The 22,978-nt window shown below is 35.8% G+C and overlaps 3 protein-coding genes and 1 long non-coding RNA gene across 4 annotated transcripts in view; 1 reads left to right on the top strand and 3 right to left on the bottom strand.

The window, feature by feature from the left end:
- LOC311295855 (uncharacterized protein) overlaps positions 1–14,919 on the top strand; it is a 260,836-nt gene extending 245,917 nt beyond the window's left edge. The window contains exons 2-4 of the mRNA XM_084417388.1: positions 8,003–8,323; positions 14,286–14,573; positions 14,660–14,919. Coding sequence (XP_084273514.1) covers positions 8,003–8,323; positions 14,286–14,573; positions 14,660–14,766 — 716 coding nt within the window. The 3' untranslated portion in view covers positions 14,767–14,919. The remainder of the gene's footprint in view (positions 1–8,002; positions 8,324–14,285; positions 14,574–14,659) is intronic.
- The window catches only part of LOC311295870 (elastase-1-like), a 199,550-nt gene that overhangs the window by 39,575 nt on the left and 136,997 nt on the right, over positions 1–22,978 (bottom strand). The gene's annotated exons all lie outside the window — the stretch shown is intronic.
- LOC311295873 overlaps positions 1–22,978 on the bottom strand; it is a 183,348-nt gene that overhangs the window by 71,472 nt on the left and 88,898 nt on the right. The gene's annotated exons all lie outside the window — the stretch shown is intronic.
- On the bottom strand, positions 2,561–6,833 carry LOC311295860 (uncharacterized protein). Its single transcript, XM_084417397.1, has 6 exons — positions 6,719–6,833; positions 6,148–6,465; positions 5,471–5,755; positions 5,268–5,387; positions 5,044–5,105; positions 2,561–3,959 (listed from the first exon to the last, which is right to left on the bottom strand). The coding sequence occupies exons 1-6, from the start codon at positions 6,753–6,755 to the stop codon at positions 3,912–3,914; spliced, it is 870 nt and encodes a 289-aa protein (XP_084273523.1). The 5' UTR covers positions 6,756–6,833; the 3' UTR covers positions 2,561–3,911.

Here is a 22,978-nt window from a genome sequence, read left to right as displayed (position 1 = left end):
TTCAAAATTGCCTTACCTTTTACCAGACCACTTTATATATTTTCCATATTCATTTAAAATGACTCACTGGAACACAGACCCGTCTCCAAGCACAATTACAGTAATGTAAGGATTGTGTCTGCTATTAACTATTATGTTGTCAGTAGTGAAGATAAACAGTTCAGATGTTTCTCCTAATACAGACACTGTTGTGGCGCCATCTTGTGGCTGAATCTCATTGAACAACAAACACCCCAATGTAACTGATGGAGCTGAACACGATTTCTAGAGTGTGGAGGATCAGATGAGGCCCATCCTGGTCATAACTGATTTAGCAGACTGGGTTTAGAGAGGTTTTGAAAAATAAAATAAAAAATGTCAACCAGCTGAACACCAGCTTAGCCAGACTGGAAACAAACCAAGACCTGCCAACCATCTTAGGCTGGGTTTAGCGTTTTGTTTTGTGTGTGTTTTTGTCCACATCAAGATACTGATAAAGTAATTTCACTCACATATCACGTGAAGAAATCCATCCTGTCCTTTTAAATATCTGTGTTATAAGAGTGCATTAAAATGATTGCTGTAGGGCTATGTGCACCTTAATCATCTTCAATTATTTTTAATTTGTAGCTGCTGTTCTAATAGTTGCTTGAAATATAATACAGGCCTATTAAAATATTAGCCTACAGTGTTTATGTTATATGATGCTTTGTGTTTCTATAAGTGTAGTTGCAACATCTACCAGCAGGGGCGAGCAGGCCGTTCAATACTAACCAGAAGACAAAACAATACACACGTGAGACACTATTGTGTGTTTCATATACTATTAAAATCCTCAATTTTATTTTAAAAGTATTATGAATGTCCTTGTATTTTAAAAGCACATTGTAACTGTGAGGAGACCGTTTAATGAATCCATCTCTAGAAACAAAGAAGATTGCAATCACCTTCACTATGATAAATATTAAAGACATTTAATCAGAGTTCAGTGAGGAAAATAAATTCTGTTGATATTTCCTGATCAAATATGCAGAATGAATAATATACAGACAGTTTTCACAGGAGCTTCTAGTGATGATGATCAGATTGAATCTGAATCAATATCAGAAACAGGATTGGGCCTTGATCACATAACATAGGAACATACTGAACGGTGAATATACTTCTAGTTGGCGCTCCAGCAGGGTCTTTAGGAGAGACGTACTGTCTGTACACCATTAAACTGAGTTCAAATGACTTAATCTGAAGTTCAAAAAATATTCTGTTTCATGTATATTGGTCATAAACTGCTGATAAATATGAAATGTCCCATGATGATCAGCTCTCTGTGAGATGTTTGACCTTTTGACCTTTAGTCTAAATCATTCACACAGTGACATCCAGGATCACAATAAACAGCTCTGTTCTATATTATTTAAAAATGTTATATATCAACATAATATGACAGAATATGATATATTAATCAGATCTGAATGTCATTGTTCAGGATTAAACACAGTTTCCACTGCACTGGTCAGTTTCTGCTCTTGTTTTCACACTTCATCTCTCTCACACACGTTCACATGCAGAAAAGCAGAAGTATCTGCAGCTCTTTCACACTTTTAGCTCCTGACAGCTTCAGATTCATGTGTCGCTGTTTATTAATGTTTGTTTTATCAGAAGCGCATTAAACCGCAGCGTTTACGGTTAAAGTGTCTCTAAACATACATACCTTATCTCTCGTCTGCTCTCAGTTGATCACTTGCTTTTATATTTGCACAGAAACACATGTTGTAACCAAAGACACAACTGATTCAGGAACAGCTGATAAAAAGACTGTGGAGAAACTTGATCAGGCCAAACATCTGTGGATCACAGGGTTCAACAGAGATGAATGCCGAAATGTGTTAAAATAGTCATGATGAGAGATAAAGATCAAGCTAAGAGCAGAGTGGAAAATAAACTGAAGAGACTAAAGTTCACACATTTATTTTTTGCGACCATGATTCATTTATTGTGGTCAGATTTTTTTTCCTTCTCAACTTCACACTCGTTATTTCCCTCTTCAGTGGTCGACATCTTCTTAGAACTGTTTTACAGTGTGTTTTCAACAGAAACACTCACAGCCATGATGAGATTAATGTTTGTCACCTTTTAAAAGACATAAAGTTTAAATATGAATTCACTGAATATAATTCATTCTTTTTATTAAATAGTTTTTCTTAATGGCATTGCTGTTTTAAGTTTCTGAATGAATAAATGTAAACAAATGTAGAATCCAGAAGAAATATGAAGTGATTTTGTTTTATATCATAAGTGGATGTTATTGTCAAGGATACTGTGATAGATCTGCAATTCTCAATTATTATATCTTGTTTGATGCTCATGTGAAAGCTACATAAACACACATGATCTGAATCAGTTTTTGACAGTTTTTCATGTATTTATATTTCAAGACTAACAGAATAAAGATGTAAAATCAAATAAACAAAGAGTAGAGCTGTATTTGTGATGTCTGCAAAGGTCAAGAATAAGGCAGAAGAATTTAAAGGATATATTAAAGCATGTTTATTTAATATTGTAGAAAAGCAGGCATACATTTATTTAAACAAAATATGTAATACAGATATATCCTTTTTTACGTGTGGAATTTTTCACTATAAAACGTCACAGTGAGAGAGAGCTGTTGCAGTAACATGTTCATCCAGCAGGAGGAGCTTCAGCAGAGACACACACACACACACACACACACACACACACACACACACACACACACACACACACACACACACACACACAGTGACAGGACTGACACAAATATTGAAAACAATACAAACATAAACAAAACTAAAACACTGCTCAAAAGCTATGACATAAATCCATTAATATCACTTAATATTGAATATAATATACTAAAGTTACAATGTTTGACCTTTTGACCTTGATTTAATACCACATTAATGTTACTCCTTCACAGAACCTTTAAATGATACAAAACACAAATAACAGTAAATCTGGAACAATAATATGAGAAGCGAGACTTTACCTGACAACCATGATCTTACTAATTACTGCAATTAAACTTTGAATTTTACACAAGAACTAGGGTAACTTTTCACTAAAGCAATTACAAAGGATAATTTAACAAAACTGGATCCAGTGAATTAAAGACACAGTTTTCAACACTGTAAATTGAGTAAAAGTGTTATTTCACTAAGAGCAGTGAAAGATCAATATCAGTGTCTTACAGAAATTAGAAGTTAACTAATAAATGTTATATTTGTTTAATAATACATTTCAAAATAAATGTGCATTTCTATGTGCGAAAAAAATTCAACTTTTATTTTGCTAACTGCATTTGCAGTTTATTCATAAAATCTATGAATTCAGTCATTTATTTATTTACACTAAATTAAGACCTTAACCCCATTCAAGGGGAACTGTTGCCCGGGTCCACTCTTTGAGTCCACTCTTAAAAATAAAGTTTTTTTTGGCATTGATGGTTCCATGAAGAACCTTTAACATACATGGAATCTTTCTATTTCACGAAAAGTTCTTTATAATGGAAAAATGTTCTGTGCAATATTAAAATGTTCTTCACAATAAGAAAAAATATATATTTTAAGAACTGTTCACAGAGGTTTGGGGAAGCAAAAATGGTTCTTCCCTGTCAGGATCAAACACACCTAAGCAAGCTAAGCAAGATTTTCAGAGTTACTAGAAAATTCCAGGTATTATCTGAGTTTGATCAAGGTTTGAGCTAAACTCTGCAGGACATTGGCCCTCCAGGACCGGATTTGAGGAGCCCTGTTCTATGGCATGACTGCGAAAAAACCCTTTTGAAACCTTTTTTTTTAAGAGTGTATGTATAACTATACCATGAGATTCAATGTGCATATATATATGTATTCACACATGTAAATCCTTCTCCTGCTCTGTAATTCAAGAGTTGATCAACGTCTCACGACTCCGTACACCACATCACCAGTCTCTGTAGCTCTCTGAAAGAAAACACAAACCGATGTATTATGTATTAATCAATCAAGAACTCTCTTTACACTTTTTTTTTCTAAATTCCTCCTCCTTCTGCCTATAAAATGGTATTTTCACATTTTGGGGAGATAAAAGCATATCTGATGACATATAAGAGTTTGTGCCAATAATAGAGAGCGGGCACAAACTAACGCGGGGCTAGTTGTAACACAGTTGTTTTAAATACTTCCACACATGCCAGCATGACGAAACTTAGTGTATTTACTATTGCCATATCAACACTATATAGAGAAAAAATTGTGCCAAAATTAAAAAATCTTTGGAAGATATCACTGAACATTTATTTAACCATAGCAAAAGCAAAATGTTATTTATGTCATCTCTGTTTTGTGTTTACTTAATATTAGACAAATCTGTTACCCATGCTATTTGTCTCCTGTTCTGAGATGCTGTGTGTGGACGGAGGGGAATGTTGTGTTCAGCGTTGTGTTTTTATCAATGTTTTTTTATTTATTTTTTATCTATTTGCCTGCATTGTTTTGACATGTGCTGTATAGATGTGTTTTGCAGTGTGTTCATTGTCATGCACCAAAATAATAAAAAAATAATAATATCTTAAGAAATGCTATTATTTTATATCAACAAAATAATAATAGTCTTTTATTGACAAAATATTTTAGTTTGTGTTGGATAATTTTTTTATTAGATCAGACCCTTACATGTTACAACAAGTCTGACCTATAGTGCATGTTGTCACATTTCACTTCCATTCTTTAGGCGTAAATAATAAAAGAAGTACAAGACAACATATTTGTACCAGACATGTGTGAAATTAATTTAAAAAATAAATAAATAATAATAATACTCTGAACCCGAAGTAGATTTACACAAACAGAGAAAGTCAAAAAGCGTTAGGTTGTGCCCCGCTCTCCCCTACTTCTAAATCATGGCCTTCTGTGACCCTACAAAATAAACGCATCAGAGCAGAAGACAAAGAGACACTAAAATGCATCTACTGCTTTTATAAATATCTGTCTAGACTCGCTGCTACAATAATTCAGACACACCATGCATAGAAATAAATTCTCTTACCGATTTATGCCTTTTGCAGAATGTCGGATCAGTGTAAGTGATCTCTCTATCACGGGTCTGAACTGTTTCATAATTACAGAAACAAAACGCTCAATGAAATTATGTTTGAGCACTGCTTTACATTATTTTAATATATATATATATATATATATATATATATATATATATACACACAGTATATATATATATATATATATATATATATATATATATATAATACTTGCCTTCTCTGTCAGTTTTTCTGTGTTTCCTGCAGATACAGAAGATCCCGACTGCAGTAACAATCATCAGAGATCCAGCAACAGCAGCAGAAGCAGAGATCAACACTATCTGATACTCTGAGTCTGGAGGAGAAGGAGAGAGTCATTAGTGTGAGTGAATGTGTACATAAACATAAAATATCATAACAGATGTACCTGAACAGTACCTGAACATGGCCGACAGAGTTCAGTGTCCAGATGTGTGGTCTGGTTGCTGATGGTATTGTTCAGCTCACAGCTGTAGGAATCATCCAGACACTCAATCTCCAGAGGTAGAGAGAGACTGATGCTGAGATCACACACACTGATGCTGGACAATACACTGATTCCTTTGTACCAGGAGAGAGTCACATCACTCACATTCAACACTGATGAACACACCAATGAACAATTTGATGATGAAGATGGTGATTTTTTTGAAGAATGGCTGATGACAGGAACAGGCAGACAAGCTTGAAAAAGGGAATGGATATAATTAACACTAAGTAAGACAGATTGTTTTATTTGTCAAACCCCTCTCTCAACATTAATAAAGGATTCATGTTTAAAATGCAATTGAAGTATTAGTGTCACGCAAAAAAAATATTACATTAAAATGTATTGTAAAATTGTGTACAATATAATTTCCTTTGCAAGATCAAGCACAATATATAATTTTAGATGTGGTGGAAATCATCATGACTATCAGAAAACAGATAAAAATGACAATTCGTTATGATAATGTACTGTTGTGCACTTTTATAGAACTATTTTTATTTTCAAGAACAAATACAACTCTTTGTACAAAGACAGACTAGATTTTGATTGGATATTTTTTGTATAGTAGGCCTATGTGTTAACTCACCATAGACAGTAAGATTGAATGTGTTGAGCGGTGTCTCTGATCTGCTGCTGGTTACTCTATAAAGTCCAGAGTCTGTGGTTCTGGTGTTTGTGATGGTCAGAGATCCAGTCTTCTCATCCAGCTTCAGTCTGTCTCTGAATCTCTCATCAGGGAAATCTGTCTTATAGTTATTTACTTTGATTTTAGCTATGAGATTGTTGTTGTGTACAGTTCTCCACATTATCAGATCATCTGTCTGTATTTCAGTATCAGTGTTTAGAGTGACAGCATCTCCCTCAGTCACTGACACTGACTTCACTTCATCAACACCAAACACTCCTGAGAAACAAACAGAAATATTCACTCAATAAAAGTTTTAAACATTTAAAAAAATAAAAATTCTCTCTGCACTAATTTCAAAGTATACTCATTGAAAGGGACCCCAGCATGAACACAAAAGTATTTTAGTAAATTAGTTTGATATAACTGGAAAATATAGGAGGCAAAATGAATGATGGAAATAATAAATAACTGAATTATGTTTGTTAACAAATGACAATATAAACAGAAGTAAAGACATAAAAATACCTACTAGTCAGACTCCAGCACAAAATGATGAAAATAAACATTTTTCTTCAACAGTTCGCAAAACAGTTTCACAACAGAGCTGTGATAGTACTCGGGTCCTGAAATGTTGCACGCTTTGTAACAAAAGGAATGAAGCTGCTGGACTGTAGAGAAGTGGTTTAATGGAACTCTGCAGTCAGTGTGAAGAAACTCCTCCCTTCAGAAAGTGTATATGACTTCTCACAGTGACACTGTTTGATCTACAATAAGAAGAATGTGAAGAACAGAGAACTCAATAAAAAAACATAATTATATTATTATATGTATATTATATTATAAATAATTCATTTTGCTTTTAAAAGTTAATCCATAGTGCTTTTATTTTGTTGGAAAAGTGCAAGGAGACCTTTAAGCTTCCCCTTTGATGAACACTGATTTTCAGAAATGGTGTTTGTGTGGAATAGCATTTGCTGAGGTTCTGCTGTTGCTTTGCTTTGAGCTATTTTCACTGAAGGAGTAAAAACAGACAATATGTGTCTACAAAGTTTGATTTAGGCTACAATTAATTTATCAATCTGTTATAAAATCAGGTCGCATGTACAATCATGCTGGTAATCAGACAAAAATAGTGCTCCTGATATTGCTTAACAACATCATGTTATCAGTATAAAAACTCATTACTGGGGGATTTTTGCCCCCATAACTTTAATTGAATGTTTCAATCAAGAAACAAATGAATGAATGAAATAATAGATTAATTCCATTTTGAGAAAGAAAATGGTGTAAACTTATTTAAAAGTCGGCAGGACATAGATCAGTATTAACTGTTCCACTTAAATAATTACTGAAAAAAGGTCTGTCTGTGTGGGAGGTGCTACTGGAGGAGTTTATTTACACTGACTGCAGTTTCACTGAACCACATTACAACAGACCAGCAAAACGTTTGAGTTTTTCAAGAGTGCCAGGGCTGATTATTATAATATTTCTGTTGTGTAACCACTTAGAGAACTATCCTGAAGAAAATGTTTGATTTGTTTATGTTCTTCTGTTTGTTCTCCTGGAGTCTGACTGGTTAGTATTTTTATACCTTCAGTTCTCTTTATCGTTTGTTTGCCTGCACATTATTCTGTTCTTAAATGTTTCCATCATTCATTTTGCCTATTTAATATGTGTAATATATAATATTTTTTGAATGCATCAGAATAAACCTACTCAACTACTACTGTGCAGAATGAAGAAAATTGTTTCAAAATGAAAGAAATCTGTTAAACCTCTAAATTCTGAGTGAATATTTCTGTTTGCTGTTCAGGAGTGTTTGGTGTTGATGAAGTGAAGTCAGTGTCAGTGACTGAGGGAGAATCTGTCACTCTAAACTCTGATCTTGCTGAAATACAGACAGCTGATCTGATAATGTGGAGAACTGTCCACAACAACAGTCTCATAGCTAAAATCACTGGAAAGGACAAGAAGACAGATTATCCTGATGAGAGATTCAGAGGCAGACTGAAACTGGATGAGAAGACTGGGTCTCTGACCATCACAAACATCAGAACCACAGACTCTGGACTTTATACAGTCACCAGCACCAGATCAGAGACACCGCTCAACACATTCAATCTTACTGTCTATGGTGAGTAGAGAATTACTACCCTGTTTATATATACTTTTTGTATATACATGTGTGTGTGTATGTTATGGATGTTGTATTATATTAATATTAATATTAATATATTTTATTTTAATTTATACAGAGAAGACTGTGCTGTTTTACATTTAATTACTTTATTCAGTTTCTGTATATTTCCTACCTGAATGTTATTGTTACACCTACTTGAAAAACAGCACTGTTTACATTATGTGGGTCAAAAATAACAAAAACAATATGATACTGAAATGTTGAATGGATATAATTAATGGCTAAAAATGAGGTAAAAAATCCATAGTAGAGGCATAAGTAGGCCTATCAGCATTGTGGTGATACTAGCCTTCATTCATAATACATAGCAAAAACCTTCTTTTTTTTTAAGTTATGTTGTTTGTTAATTAATTTGGAGATTCAATGTGAAATTATCATAATATAGAAATATATATATATAAAAAATATGTTAAGTACGGAAGCCCTAAGAGGCCATGGGTTATTATTATTTTTATTTTTTTTCTCGTGATCACAACTTATTTTTCTCGTGATCTCAAAATAACAAAACAGTTTTCTCAGGACGTAACCTAACTGTATCGCGAGAAAATCTCACACCTTCTGAATGTACCTGTAGGCCTATATCATGTTGCATGGTCTTTGAAATTTCATAAATTTACCAATTGCTCGTAAAGAAAGGTGAATTGACTGAGTCCATGAAGCAGGGCTTGATCACTTTAATCCCAAAACCTAACAAAGATTCTTATTATTTAGATAATTGGCGCCCAATTACTTTTCTTAATTCGGATTATAAAGGTGTTAGCTTCCCTTTACGTAAATAGATTAAAAACCATGCTTAGAAGAAATTGTCTAAATTTCCCAATTTGGCTTTATGAAAGGTAGGCATATAAATAATATTCAGCATGTTTTAGATATTTTAGATTATAAGGAATTGATAAACGATAATGCAATAATTTTATTTTTAGACTTTTATAAGGCCTTTGGCATGGTTGAGCATATGTTTGAATCTTTGTATAGATTTGGTTTTGGTTCTTCCTTTATTAAAATAGTTCAGACTTTTTGCAAAAATATTAACAGCAATATATCTTTGGTGAATGGTGTTTATCCCCGATTTACGATTAGCAGGGACATCAGACAAGGGTGTCCTTTTTCACCATTTTTGTTTTTATTGGTCGCAGAGTTTATTAATATTTTTATTACTCGCTATGTAGATGTTCAGGGTATTGTAGTATCTGAACAGACCTTTCTAATTAGTCAACTGACGGATGACACCTGTATGTTTTTAAAAGATGAGAAACAGGTTCCTGTTATTTTGGATGCTTTAAAATGAGTTTCTAATGCTTCTGGTCTCAACTGAAATAAAAGTGAAATTATACCTGTTCACAGTCTCGAAAAAGGTCATATAGAAGGTACTGAGGTCAAAAGTTAGATATTTGGGCATTTTAATAAGTAAATCACCCACGGATATAATTTTAGATACTTTAGATACAAAAAAATTAAAGAATGTCTTCAATTGACCTTTCGCCGAGCCCCGCCCCCCTTAGTTACTGTTGCTACGTCCGACAAACAAATGGTCAAACACGACCAGCGCGACAGATTGCCATGACGGGAAGAGGTATACCCGTGCGTGTCAGTGACCATTTTTGGAGCAATACCTCCTCGATATCCTCCAGATCGAGGCAAAAGGGGTTACAGTATGCAGTGGAGGGATATATTCAAAATATAAAAATACGCAATGAAGGAGACACGACTACTATCTACGTCTCTATCGAGGGTAATGCTTACCGGTGTTCATACACATCATTTGTGATATGACAAAGAACAAGAAAACAAGTGTTTAAAAGCATTGAAAGACACACACTGTTGTGTTTTTGTGTGAAAGAAAAAACTATCTGAAAATAAAAGTGCTGTCAGCAATAATTTCTTATATGTGTTTTTTCGCATAACACACTATGACTAAAATTTTAAATGCTGCAAAACACATGGGAGTTATATTCTCGATGCTGTAGTTTATCTGATCAGTCACAGTATATCATTAATCAAGCTTAATTTGACTTTTCAACTACAATTAGGCAGGGTGAACTGAAAGCTTTTACAATCTTTTAGCTATAACTTATATCATTGACAAAAGTATGTGGTGCATTTTCTTCCAAAAATGATTTTTTCTCAAATTCATGCTTCAAGTTGACAACGCACAATAAACGAAATCACACAATAACTGTTTAGCCAGACAAGCTTAATTTGCATCTAAATAACTTTCATTGCTTGTCTTTCATAATGCACTTACCATAATATTTATTAGGGGGACAACAGATCACAAAACTCGCGGTTGAGACCATAATATTTATTAGTGGGGCAACGGATCATAAAACTCGCGGTTCAGACAATATTATGTTTTTTGAGTAACAGATAGGATAGTTTTTCAGATCAGAAAAACAAAACAAAAAAAACTTTAAGTAGCCATCGACACCACAGCCAGCAGACGTATTTATGCTTCGTAATGTTCGACAAATTTAACTGGGAGTGGGGCCGTCCACACTGTTTTATCCATTGTAGGCATCGCTCACGTTGTGTTTTCGGCTTTGGGAATGGAAAGAACACAACTCCTCCAGACAATCTCTCGGGGTATCTAGTATCCGATTTACAAACGCCGTGGGCGCACGCTTCACCATCTTGCTAATTGTTTGTCGGACCTGCTCACATAGTAACGGTTGCTATGATGTGTGATTGGACAATGGCCGTTTTGGGGGAGGGGCCGGCGAAAGGTCAATTGCTGGCTACAAAGAAATGTAACATCTATGGTCATGTCTTGATATCTAAAGCTTCAACTCTTCATAAAAGGGTTAAATCCTTATCACAAGAGGAGTTGACTATTGTTTCCTTTTACTCTTTGTCAAAGGTACTACACAAAAACAGCATAATTGCAAAGACATCAAAGACCCCAAACAACATTGTATTGAAAATATTAAGGCAACTTAGACACTTGTAAGGCACACGCAAACATAATATAAATTTGTTCAAATGCTAAAAATCAACATAGCCTACATGCAGAAAAAAACAAACAAACCATAAACATTTTAGCATGGCACATACATACAATATATATTTTTTTAACTTAAGTGAGCATCATACAGGGCTTTACTGTGGCAGTGTCACAAGGTACCTGCTGAAGAGAGGTGTTGATGATGTGAGTGAGTGCGTGATTTTTACAAATCCATTTTAAACTACATCCATATGTGGTTTTAAATTCTATTCAAATCGCATTTCTGGAAATCTGTTTCAGTCTGACAGCTCTGATCAGATTTCCCGTGGTTTATGTGACTTTCTCACGCCACGTAAGATGTAAACATCAGACGTTTGCCAAAACAATGCTGTATTGTTGCAAAGTGCCAGACGAGCAGAAAATGACAATATAAAGGAGACATTTTGAAACTGGTGGAGACGATAGCGCGGTAAAAAGCTGTGCATATTAGTTACACATTTCCATTTCGTAAAATGACTAAATCTCTATTGCAAACCCCTCCATGTTGCGGTTGTTGTTGTTTTTGGCGTATGCCTACAAAAGCAATATCATTGCCATAGAAACCAATGCAAATATTCTGGAAAACTAAAGAGCTGCATGGACCTTTTTTACAGTCTATATGGCATGGACACACAAATCGGATTTGAACAGTTGCATACAATCCTCTGAAAACACGGTGTATACGCATTAATGCATGTGATAATTAAAAATATTTAACAAGATAAAATTATTTAATGAAAATAAAACAAATAAATGACTGAAGCATTGCCACATTCCTTTCATTTAAAGTGGTGTGCTTTCACCCTCCTTAATGTCAAAATCAGTCTAATCATGTAACCTGATTGTAGTACAATGCTGTCCACTACAGGACGTGCTTAATAGCCTTTAAAAGAGTTATGAAGCTGCATAATAAGCTGCAAGAGAATTAACTCTGTTCCTCAGGCAGCTTTACTTTGCACTTGCTCTTGAGACGGACTGAAACAGAAACAAGCAAAGTACAGGCAACCTGCTTTGGGCTGTGGTCAAAAACACACAAACATATGGCGAGTATTCTTATAAACACAGTTAATTACATCTAAAGCGGGAACGTACAGAAGTGCACATAAACAGGAAAGGAACTGAATGCGTGTCAGTTTATTAATAATAATAATAATAATTCGTTACATTTATATAGCGCTTTTTCTGAGACCTCAAAGCGCTTTACATAGAAGGGGGGAATCTCCTCAACCACCACCAATGTGCAGCATCCACTTGGATGATGCGACGGCAGCCATATTGCGCCAGAACGCCCACCACACACCAGCTTACTGGTGGAGAGGAGACAGTGATGAAGCCAATCAGTATATGGGGATGATTAGGAGGCCCTGATGGACAGAGGCCAAGGGGCAAATTTGGCCTGGATGCCGGGGTTACACCCCTACTCTTTTTCGAAGGACATCCTGGGATTTTTAATGACCACAGAGAGTCAGGACCTCGGTTTTACGTCTCATCCGAAGGACGGGTTAGATCCGTGCATTTAGTCTTAAAGTGACAGTAGCCAAATAAACCTGCAGCTGTCTGTGCCATTAATGTTGCCATCAATAGCTACGTTTACATGGACACAATCGGAATGAAATCAATACGATTGATGAATCCGAACAAGGTGTTTACATGAATGATAAATAAAGTAATCGGGTTGATGTGCGCGTTTTGTCACAAGTTTCAAATCGGATTTGACATGCGCACGCTGCACGAATATACAGAGTTTCCCGCTTTTTGCGCATAAATATTCTCCTCTATTGGTTCTTTATTTGTTTTAAACAGCAGATGTAATATTAATTCGTCTCTGGTCATATTGTTGAGCATATTAACCGCTTTGCCTTCCTGCTTATTGATCACGCAGTAAAAATGCCCCTCCCCGTGGCCAAAACCAGACGTCTGTGGATGAGAATCCAAAACAAGGACTGGTGGGACGTTGTCCTGCTTTACTTCACATGCAGACGCACAAGTGAAATGAGAATTTTAGAATGATGGGAAACTTATTAATATGACACTTCATTCAACAGGAAGAACAGCTCGTTCCGCGCGTCATACGTCATTACGCTAGTTAACGTCATTGCACATGCGCAGTCCTTTCAGTTTCGGTTTTCAATCCGATCAAGTGTTTACATGTTCTCTCGTTAGGATTACAAAAGGGATAAACCACCCCTTTCAATCCGATCGAAATTTCATTCGGATCGAGCTCAATCGGATCGATTAAGATGTTTACATGAAGGTTTTTTAGTCCGATTGAGCCGTCAATCCGATTATAAGTGTCCATATAAACGCAGCTAATGTCAAACAATAAAAGGAAAATCCCATACTTCTAAAAGGCCTGCCCAATCGGCCCAATGACGGTTTCCAGTAGTGAAGGTTTCTTGCGCATTCTTTTCAGTGTGGCACAGTATTTTAACTTTTAACAATTTACTTTTATCAGACTCAATTTTATCACGACCTCGCATTTAGGTTAGAATGCCTATTGATTATTGGTCATTTGTATAATAGTTTAACTACACATTTGATTATTCTGTTTATCTCTTTGCTCTTATTGTTCTCGCTCATTCGGTTCATGTCACATGTCACAAATTCGCCAGTCCGATCATTAGTCAAAGGTTATCTAATATCATTTAATTGGTCACTCATTCTTACCATTAAATAATGTTATTTAAATACATAGTAGTTCCGTTTAGTCCCCTACAGTCACCTATACCAACTTAGTTATTCTGTCATTATACACAGATTCGTTTTAGCATTGCTGCATTCTTGTAATTCTTTAATAATCAAAATTTTATAAAAAAAGAATTTTGATAATTGAAATCAATTTTAAGCATCAATGAAGCAACAAATATCACAGAACTCTTATTTACTGAATTAAATTTATTCTCCAATATGTTCCAGCTCGTCTGCCAGTTCCTGTCATCAGCAGAGACTATTCCGTTCTCAGTCTGTTCCAGAATTGTTCACTGGTGTGTTCATCAGTGGTGAATGTGAGTGATGTGACTCTCTCCTGGTACGCAGGAATCAGTGTATTGTCCAGCATCAGTGTGTGTGATCTCAGCATCAGTCTCTCTCTACCTCTGGAGGTGGAATATCAGGATAAAAACACCTACAGCTGTGTGCTGAACAATCCCATCAGCAACCAGACCACACATCTGGACATCAACACACTCTGCAAGACAAGTTCAGGTTTGTCAGCAGACGTATATTTTTTTTCTACAAATGAAGTAAATCATATTTATGTTATTAAAGTTCTTTATTTCTTCTCTCTGAAGACTATATCCACTGCTGTGGTTTTACTGAAGCTGTGATCCGATTGGCTCTCTCTGCTCTGGTGGGCGTGGCTACTGTTACTGTTCTGGTTTATGAATTCAGATCCTGAAGTCTTCAACAGAAGAAGAGCGAGCAAACGCCATCAAACTGATTAATCAGATACTCAGGAAAGTGGAGATGTTCTTAAACAACTGTGGAATATATTGAAAGAAATCCTTTGAAGAAGTTGCATCCATAAATAAATGTCATTTAAGTGATTATTAATTAATAGTATCAAATGTAAATGCTCCTTTAAATAAAAAAATAAAAAATTGTATATTTTAGTTTTTAATTTTTCACTTCTATTATGTTTGTATATTGCTTTTTACAATGCAAATTATTCTGCCTTCCAAAGAATAGTGCCTTTATTTTTGTATTCTGTTATTTTTGTATTCTTATTGAACGATAAGTTGCAGACTCGAAGTAAAGGTCAACTACATAAATGTATTACATATCATGTAAATTATATAATCAGACACTTTAAGGATATTATATAATCAGACACTTTAAGGATAATCAATACAAAGCATCAAATGCTCAAAGACAAAAAACATAAAAAGCATTAAAAATACATATTGAATGTGAGGAAAACACTCAGTACTATGGGCTCATATAGCAAAATGTTCACACTGGGCCTTTTGCGACTTTTCCACATGAGACTGTTTAGATGCAGGGTCCCTACGTAGTTGGGAAAAGTATGGAAAAGAATGGACTTTGATTTGAGTCATTTCCAGGTCTTGAAAAGTATGGGGAAAAGAAGAGTATGGAAAAATATTAGCAATTCCAGACTTTTGACCCTATCTAGTTTTCTATAATATAAAAGCTGTTTAGTGATTCTACTGATTGTCAAACATGACTGAATTAATTCGAGATGCAATTTTTCATTATGCAAAAATGCATGTTATATAAGTGTTTGGGGCTTCTTCTCACGATATTCTTCACACGGTATTTCAGAGCCTCTAAAAAGACCTTTACCAAAATGTAACATATACAGACTTTCGTGTGCGCATGAGAAACAATTAAACTTAACATATAGAAAAATGCACACTGAGCCACCTATTGAGCCACCTAATGGTGAGGTTTCTTGTCCACCACAGAGTATGCGTTAAAGCAGATTAAAGGCCTTAAAATATGATGTACTGCCCTAATGAGAGCCAAATTTTGAACACTTTGTACACTTTTTTGAACACTTTTTAAAAAAAAGTTTTTTATAGACCCTAGAACTTGGCAAATTGGACAATGCACACAGCTGTATTGTGCCATCAGCCCAATTCATGTGATGGTTTCTCCACCGCCACAGATGATGCGTTAAAGCTACACTGTGTAGGATTTACTCCCATCTAGCGGTGAAATTGTATATGACTACCAACTGAAAATTACTTTATAGCCCCTCCCTTTCCAAGGGCATTTTAACTCCTACGGTGGCCGTATTATTTCAAATCTGCCGGCAGTCGCGAGTCATCTCCCTTGGAGGAGTCAGACCCAGCATTGGCACTGCTCTGTCCAGTACACGCTCTCCGTGCTTACGTAGACAGAACGCAGTGTTTCAGGACCTCAGTCCAGCTCTTTGTCTGTTATGGTGGGAAGGTGAAGGGAAAGGCTCTATCCAAGCAAAGGTTGTCTCACTGGATAGTGGACACTATTGCTTTGGCATACTTGGCTTATTTCTCGAAGATGAGAAGCTTTCTAAGCGAAACCCCATTCGTTGTCAAGACGTAACGTCTCTGTTCCCTACTCAGGGAACGAGGGTTACATATGTAACCGAGACGTTCCGCTATGTTTGCCCTGTTTCCCTGATGCCTTGTCCAAATACCCACACTTGCGGTCTTGGCAACTTGAGAGTGCGTGCACGTGGCAGGAAGACTGACTGACTGGCACAAGACTGTCTCATGTCTTAAAATGCCAAAGTTGGGGCAAAAGTCCAAAATGGTTGGGTCATCCAGTGGTTGTCTAGAAGGTGGTTCAAAGTCAACATTGTGACAACGCTGTAACAACATTCACCACACAACATAGTTATAGCAATCTTTTGGCCATGTTTTTAAAACGTTGTTAAAAGGTTGGTTACGTTGTGCCAACGTTCTGTGTTTGCTGGATTATACCAAGTGTGCTTTCCTGTCACCATGCTCATTATTGGAGATTTTTTAGTGTAACATTTTGAAATTATGGATCCATGAATTTGACAAACACGAAAGTACATTTAGAAGAGCCATTGCATTGTTTGCTCAGTCAGGGGCACTATATCTCTGTTTTTGAAGGTGCGTTACATCTGGTTTGCATAGGTGTAACAAGTTAGCTCAAAGGGGAAATATTAATAATAACTCATAATTATCAATTATGATTAATTATTAATATTTGGGTCAGTTAATTGGATTAACCTGAGGTAGCTAAATTAATATTACAATCAATTAATCAGTTCCAACGAACTTTTGATTATTCATTTATTCTAAGAAAAGCGTATCTTTCATGGCCACCGAAAAATAATTATTTCTTAGCATGTACAGCACTTAGAGCATGTAACTGTCAGAAAACAGAATGACACAAACAGGTAAAGTAACAGATGTTTTATTTAAAGCACTTAGGAACAGACACGGCAGCCGGCAGGTGAGTGGATGAATTGAAGAACGATTTAGATAACAGATGCAGATGTTGGACTATACTGAGTCTCTTATCTGGTGCAGGTTTGGTAATGTCGTGATGGGAAGATGATAGATGACATGTTGAAGACTGGAGGATCAGAGTGGCTGAAGGATGTGTCATGGACGCTAAGTAAACACAATGGTAAGTCAGAATTACAGGCTGGAGAGTTTTCAAGGGAGAATCAGGTTGTCAAGGTAAATGCGACGAGATCAGACAATGAACTGGGAACTGGTGCTGGTGATGAGAGTGATGATTGCAGACAGGTGGTGATGACAGGTGAAGGTGATTAGTACTCAGGAGACATGGAACGAGTGGGCGGAGTGTTGAGGTTGTAAGGGTGGATTGTTGCCGTGGTTCAAGCTGCAATAAATGCCGAATGACTAAAGAAACGATATTAGCAAGATGGTAGAAAACTGCCCATTTCTTGTCTATTCCACCCACTGCCACTTATACCAACGACGGAAATAAGCGCAGTTACAATAGCTTAATATTTGTGGGAGAGTGTTGCTATAGAGAGTGACGATATTGTATTGCAATATGTAGCACTTCAAAGTCAATACCAAATCAAAACTAGTCAGCACATTAGTTGTAATTGAAAAGGTTTAATGACAAAATATGGTTATGGTTACACTTAAAATACAGTAGTTACAAAATAGATGTATGAGATGATGATAACTTATATTATTAATTGTACCCAGCATATATGAAAAATGTTAGGGTAGAGTGGGGGAAAACGCCCCCCTGGGGTAAAACGCCCCCCACCTGTTTTTCCCAAAATAACCACTAAAAGTAGTCAAGATACATTTTTACTGTTGCTATGCACTATGTTGATAACGGGGATATACAAATCTCTATGGAGAAGCTGACACCAGCGACACATTTGAAGAGAAGAGGATTACATGGTAAATGCTATAATTTTCAGATATTAGTAAATAAGTGTTTAAGAGAATATTGTTCTGCTGGATATCACAGTGATGTATGATAGATGAATAGTGAAGTCTGTAGTTTGAGATCATATATTATTTATAAGGAATATAATTATATTTTAAAAATTAAACATTATTTTAAAAAACTCATAGCTTGTGGGGTAAAACGCCCCCTACGCTGAGGGGTAAAACGCCCCCCCCCCCCCCCCCCCCCCCCTGGGGGCATAGTTTCTCTATCATAATTACTATAATAAAATATTTCTGTCTATCAAATCCTTTGTTTTACACTTAATGCAGTATAACTAGGTGGTAAAATCAAAATATTTGAACAAAACATGAAAAAAATACCTCAAGTGAGCATTAACTAGCTAGCTTGCTAGCACAGTTAGCTCACTGATGGAAGATAGTTAATTTTGCCTATTTTGAACATTTCTGAAATAAATATTAATATATATACATGTTGATACATTACTTGCCTTTTACCTTTAGAGATTAAAAACTATTGTCTGATGTTAATTTTGCTGTTTATCTATGAAGCAAACTGGTTGGTAAGAAAGGGGGCATTTTACCCCACCTTGGGGGGCGTTTTACCCCACCGCTGGGGCAAAACGCCCCCTTTGTACAAAAATATTTTCAGTGGAAATACTAATTAATTATGAAGGCTGAGCAATTTTAATATTTGGTGAATAACTCCTGCCATAGTCACTTAAAACCGGGATGGCAATTCTAGTCACATTTATGTTTTGTTTCACTGTAATGTCACATTTTCCTTAAGGGGGGCGTTTTCCCCAACTCTACCCTACCTGAGAGAGAGAGAGAGAGAGAGAGAGAGAGAGCAAAGAGGAGGTAAAGAGAGAGAGCCCCAAGAAAAGGACCCAGAGGGAATAAGAGCGCCAGAGCATCTAAAGAGACAGAGCAACAGTTTCAATCTTCTTTTATCCTTTCCCAGACCATGTGACTAAAACCCAGATGTGAGGCATTCAAACTGACCAATCAGATATTTACAACTTCCCCCACCACACTAAAAGTGTGACAATTCATCAACCCCCAAAGTACAAACATATTGGCCTACAGGTCTAGATCACTATCAGAAACCTCTGTGCCTTTAGGAACTCCATATGGTCCTTGTGGTAGAAAGAGGGGGTGGAAACAGTAAAGCAAATATCTTTGTTCATTTAAAATATCTTGGATTATTTTCAATCCTACATATTTCACAGTAGGCATGGGGTACTTTTCATCCATGTTTGCATCAAACACATCTGGTGAGTTTGCTGCCAAAAAGCCCCTTTTTTGTTTCATCTGACCATAGAATCTGACCCTTTGAAGATCCAGTCGTGTCTGACAACTGAATATGCTGGAGTTTATTTTTGGAGGAGCGAGGATGACTTTTCTTGAAACCCTCCCAAACAACATGTGGTGATGTAGGGGTTGTTTGATCATTTTTTTTAGGCTTTCTGACCCCAAGACTCCAGTAATCTCTGCAATTCTCCATCTGTGATCCTTGAAGAGTCTTTGGCCACTCAAACTTTCCTCCTCACTGTCCATTAAGACAATATAGACACACATCCTCTTCCAGGCAGATTCGTAACATCTTTAGTTGATTGGAACTTCTTAATTATTGCCCTGATGGTCAAAATGGGGATTTTCAATTCTTAAGCTATTTTCTTACAGCCACTTTCTATTTTGTGAAGCTCAACAATCTTTTGATGCACATCAGAACTATATTCTTTGGTTTTACTCATTGTGATGGATGATTAAATAAATTTGGCCTTTGTGTTTCCTCATATTTAAACTCCTGTGAAACAAGAAGTCATAGCTAGACAATTTCATGTTCCTAGTCACCCTGGTGTGCTAAAAAAAGGTAATTAATGGGAATATACTTCAGAGATATTTTACTCATAAAACAATCTAGGGGTGCCAATAATTGTGGCCGACGTGTTTTGTTTTTAATGAAGGATTAAAAGGATAAACAATACAGATTTATTTTTTGATCATATTTACCATGGGTGCCATTGATTCTGACCACCATATAAGTTATAAGTATATAAGTTACCTCTTAACGTTAATTGAGTTGATTAACTGAATGATAATTAAATTAGGTAAATAAACTGAACGTGATCCTAACGAACTTTGTTAATAAAACATCATGTAATGACATTTTGCTACTAATATGTTTATAATTAACTGAAATAAGCACAAATGTCGGGGCATGTCAAAACTTCTCCAGGGCCTCAAAACCCCCTCAGACCGGAAAGGTTAATCATCATATAAATTAAAGCTTTTTAACATTACTGAATGAAATGTTGAGCCCATGAAGAGATGTAAGACTGTGTAAGCTCTTGGGGTGGTTATTAACACGATTGGCACAATTTATGTTTTGAATATCTTTCTGAATATGATCAAAATGTAGTCTTTGATAACGCAATTTTCTCAGCTTTTTGTATAAATTGTTTAAAAAAAAAAATTAAACGTATCCACATGCAAGTGTTGATAAACAAGGAATGCATTAGGTAGAATAATAATAATAACAAAAGCAGAGGCTCTTATCTTTATTTTTGTATATTGTATGTTCAGATATTCATACACTAAAATATTCTGGGTGTCATGAAAGTTTTCTGAAAATCATCAAAAATGCTGGCTCTGGCTGACAAAAAAAAAAAAAAAAAAAAAAAAGGTGGGGCAAAGAGTACAAAAATGTATATTTGTCATAAATCTCGATAAGAATCAGTTTAGTATCCCAAGATGATCAACTCTCTCTGTGTAATGTTTGACCGTTAGTCATTCAGGGTGACATTCAGGATCACAATAAACACATCAAAAATCAGTTACAAGTGGAACAAAATGCACATAAATCATGTTTAAAACGGTAATATTGTGGAAAAGAGTCAAATTGATTAATCAGAATTTAGTCATTTCTTCGGTCTTCTCAAATGTTTGCAAAACAACACGAACACGGATGATAGTTTAGACAAGGGATGTCCAATCCTGCTCCTGGAGGACCAGTATTAAGCAGAGTTTAGCTATTACACTAATTAAACACTCATGAGCTAATTAAGGTACTTAGGATCACTAGAAACTAGTAGTAAGGGGTGGTGTGGCGCAATGGATAAGACACATGCCTTTGGTGTGAGAGACCTGGGTTCGAATCCACTGTGAGACACCAATGTGTCCCTGAGCAAGACACTTAACCCCTAGTTGCTCCAGAGGCGTGCAACCTCTGACATATATAGCAATTGTAAGTCGCTTTGGATAAAAGCGTCAGCTAAATGAATAAATGTAAATGTGTAAATGTAGAAACTTCCAGGCATGTGTGTTGGAGCTAAACTCTAGGGAAGTGGTCCTCCAGAGGCATGATTGAACACCCCTGGTTTAGTGTTAATTATTTTTCAAGAACATAGTTTTATAATCTTCAAAAAGGTTTAAAAGAAGCTTATTCAAACATCATTGTTCACAATTAAAAACAAACTATCCACTGGTCAAGTGTCTGCTCATTTTCACACTTCATCTCTCTCTGACTCACGTTCACCCGCATGTCATAGCAGGGTGCTAAATTGCCAACTAGTTTCTCCTTATGGAGGATCCCTTTACCACTCTACAGATAAAGCGTTGTCGGGAAAATTCGGTTCGCGTATCTACCCCGAAGTGATCAAATTCTGTATCAAAATGTTAAGGCCAGACAAGTAGTTTTTTAAGGCTGTAGGGAATTACAAACCTGTGCACATATATTCAAATGCGCATACCAATAGACTGAACTCGTAATACGCATGTGCACGCCATCATCGTTCTCACAGGTTTCGCGTTTAAAGTCTGTGTAGAGTTTCCTGTTAAAACAGTGTCGTGTTAGCGGCCCCTAAGTTAACAACTGATCGTTGCGACGGAAGTGAATCAATCAAATTAACTTTAGCTGGAAAATAACTTTATTCAAGAACTGCTATAAAGCCAAAACAATCTCTGTTACTTTAAACTATCCTTGTATCTCTGTAAAGCCACTTTGGAACAATCTACATTGTTAAAAGCGCTATATAAATGAAGATGACATGTAGAAAAGCAGAAGTAACTGCAGCTTTTTTGACACTTTTAGCTCCTGACAGCTTCATTTTCATGGAAGACTGCTTATCAGCATTTATTTTAGCAGAAATGCATTAAACCACAGTGTGTTTAGAGGTTAAAGTGTCTCTGCATTAACAGTTCTTCTCTCATCTGCTCTCAATTGATCACTTACACAAAACTACATGTTTTGTTGATGTAAAGTATTCAGATTGTCATATTAAACTCATCTCTTGTTGAAAAGCGTTTGATGTGGAGATTCAGTGACTGATGCTGGTGATGTTCTGATGCTCGGTGGAGTTTCATTATGGTTTGTGGAGAGCAGAGAAACACTGGAACAAAATCGATCTAAATCAAACAATGATTTTAACAGCTGAAATGACAGACTTGATAATGCCAAACATCTGTGGATCATGGGATTAAACAGAAATGTATACAAAGAAAATTTACTAAAATAGTCATGGTGAGAGATTAAGATCAAACTAAGAGCAGAGTTGGAAAAAAAAAATGAAGAACTGACTAAAGTTCACATTTATTTTTGCAACTGTGAGAGTGACTGGACAATTTTATTGTTTTCTTAGTTTTTCATTTTCCACTGTAGTGGTCAACATCTTCTAAGAACTGTTTAACGGTGTGTTTTCAACTTTGACTTTTTTCATTTTCATGTTTTTC

This window comes from Rutilus rutilus (genome assembly GCF_951802725.1).
Source record: "Rutilus rutilus genome assembly, chromosome: 8".
Classification (NCBI taxonomy): domain Eukaryota; kingdom Metazoa; phylum Chordata; class Actinopteri; order Cypriniformes; family Leuciscidae; genus Rutilus; species Rutilus rutilus.
The sequence above is the reverse complement of the archived record's forward strand: the minus strand, read 5'-3'. Positions and strand labels throughout refer to the sequence as shown.

Bases quoted from the DNA above. Each gene is read 5' to 3' on its own strand.
- LOC311295860 (XM_084417397.1), bottom strand. From the start codon at position 6,755: ATGTTTATTTTCATCATTTTGTGCTGGAGTCTGACTA. The intron at 6,466-6,718 runs GTAGGTATTTTT...TTTGTTTCTCAG, and splicing joins TTTGTGCTGGAGTCTGACTA to GAGTGTTTGGTGTTGATGAA. The intron at 5,106-5,267 runs GCAAGTATTATA...ATTATGAAACAG, and splicing joins CAGAAAAACTGACAGAGAAG to TTCAGACCCGTGATAGAGAG.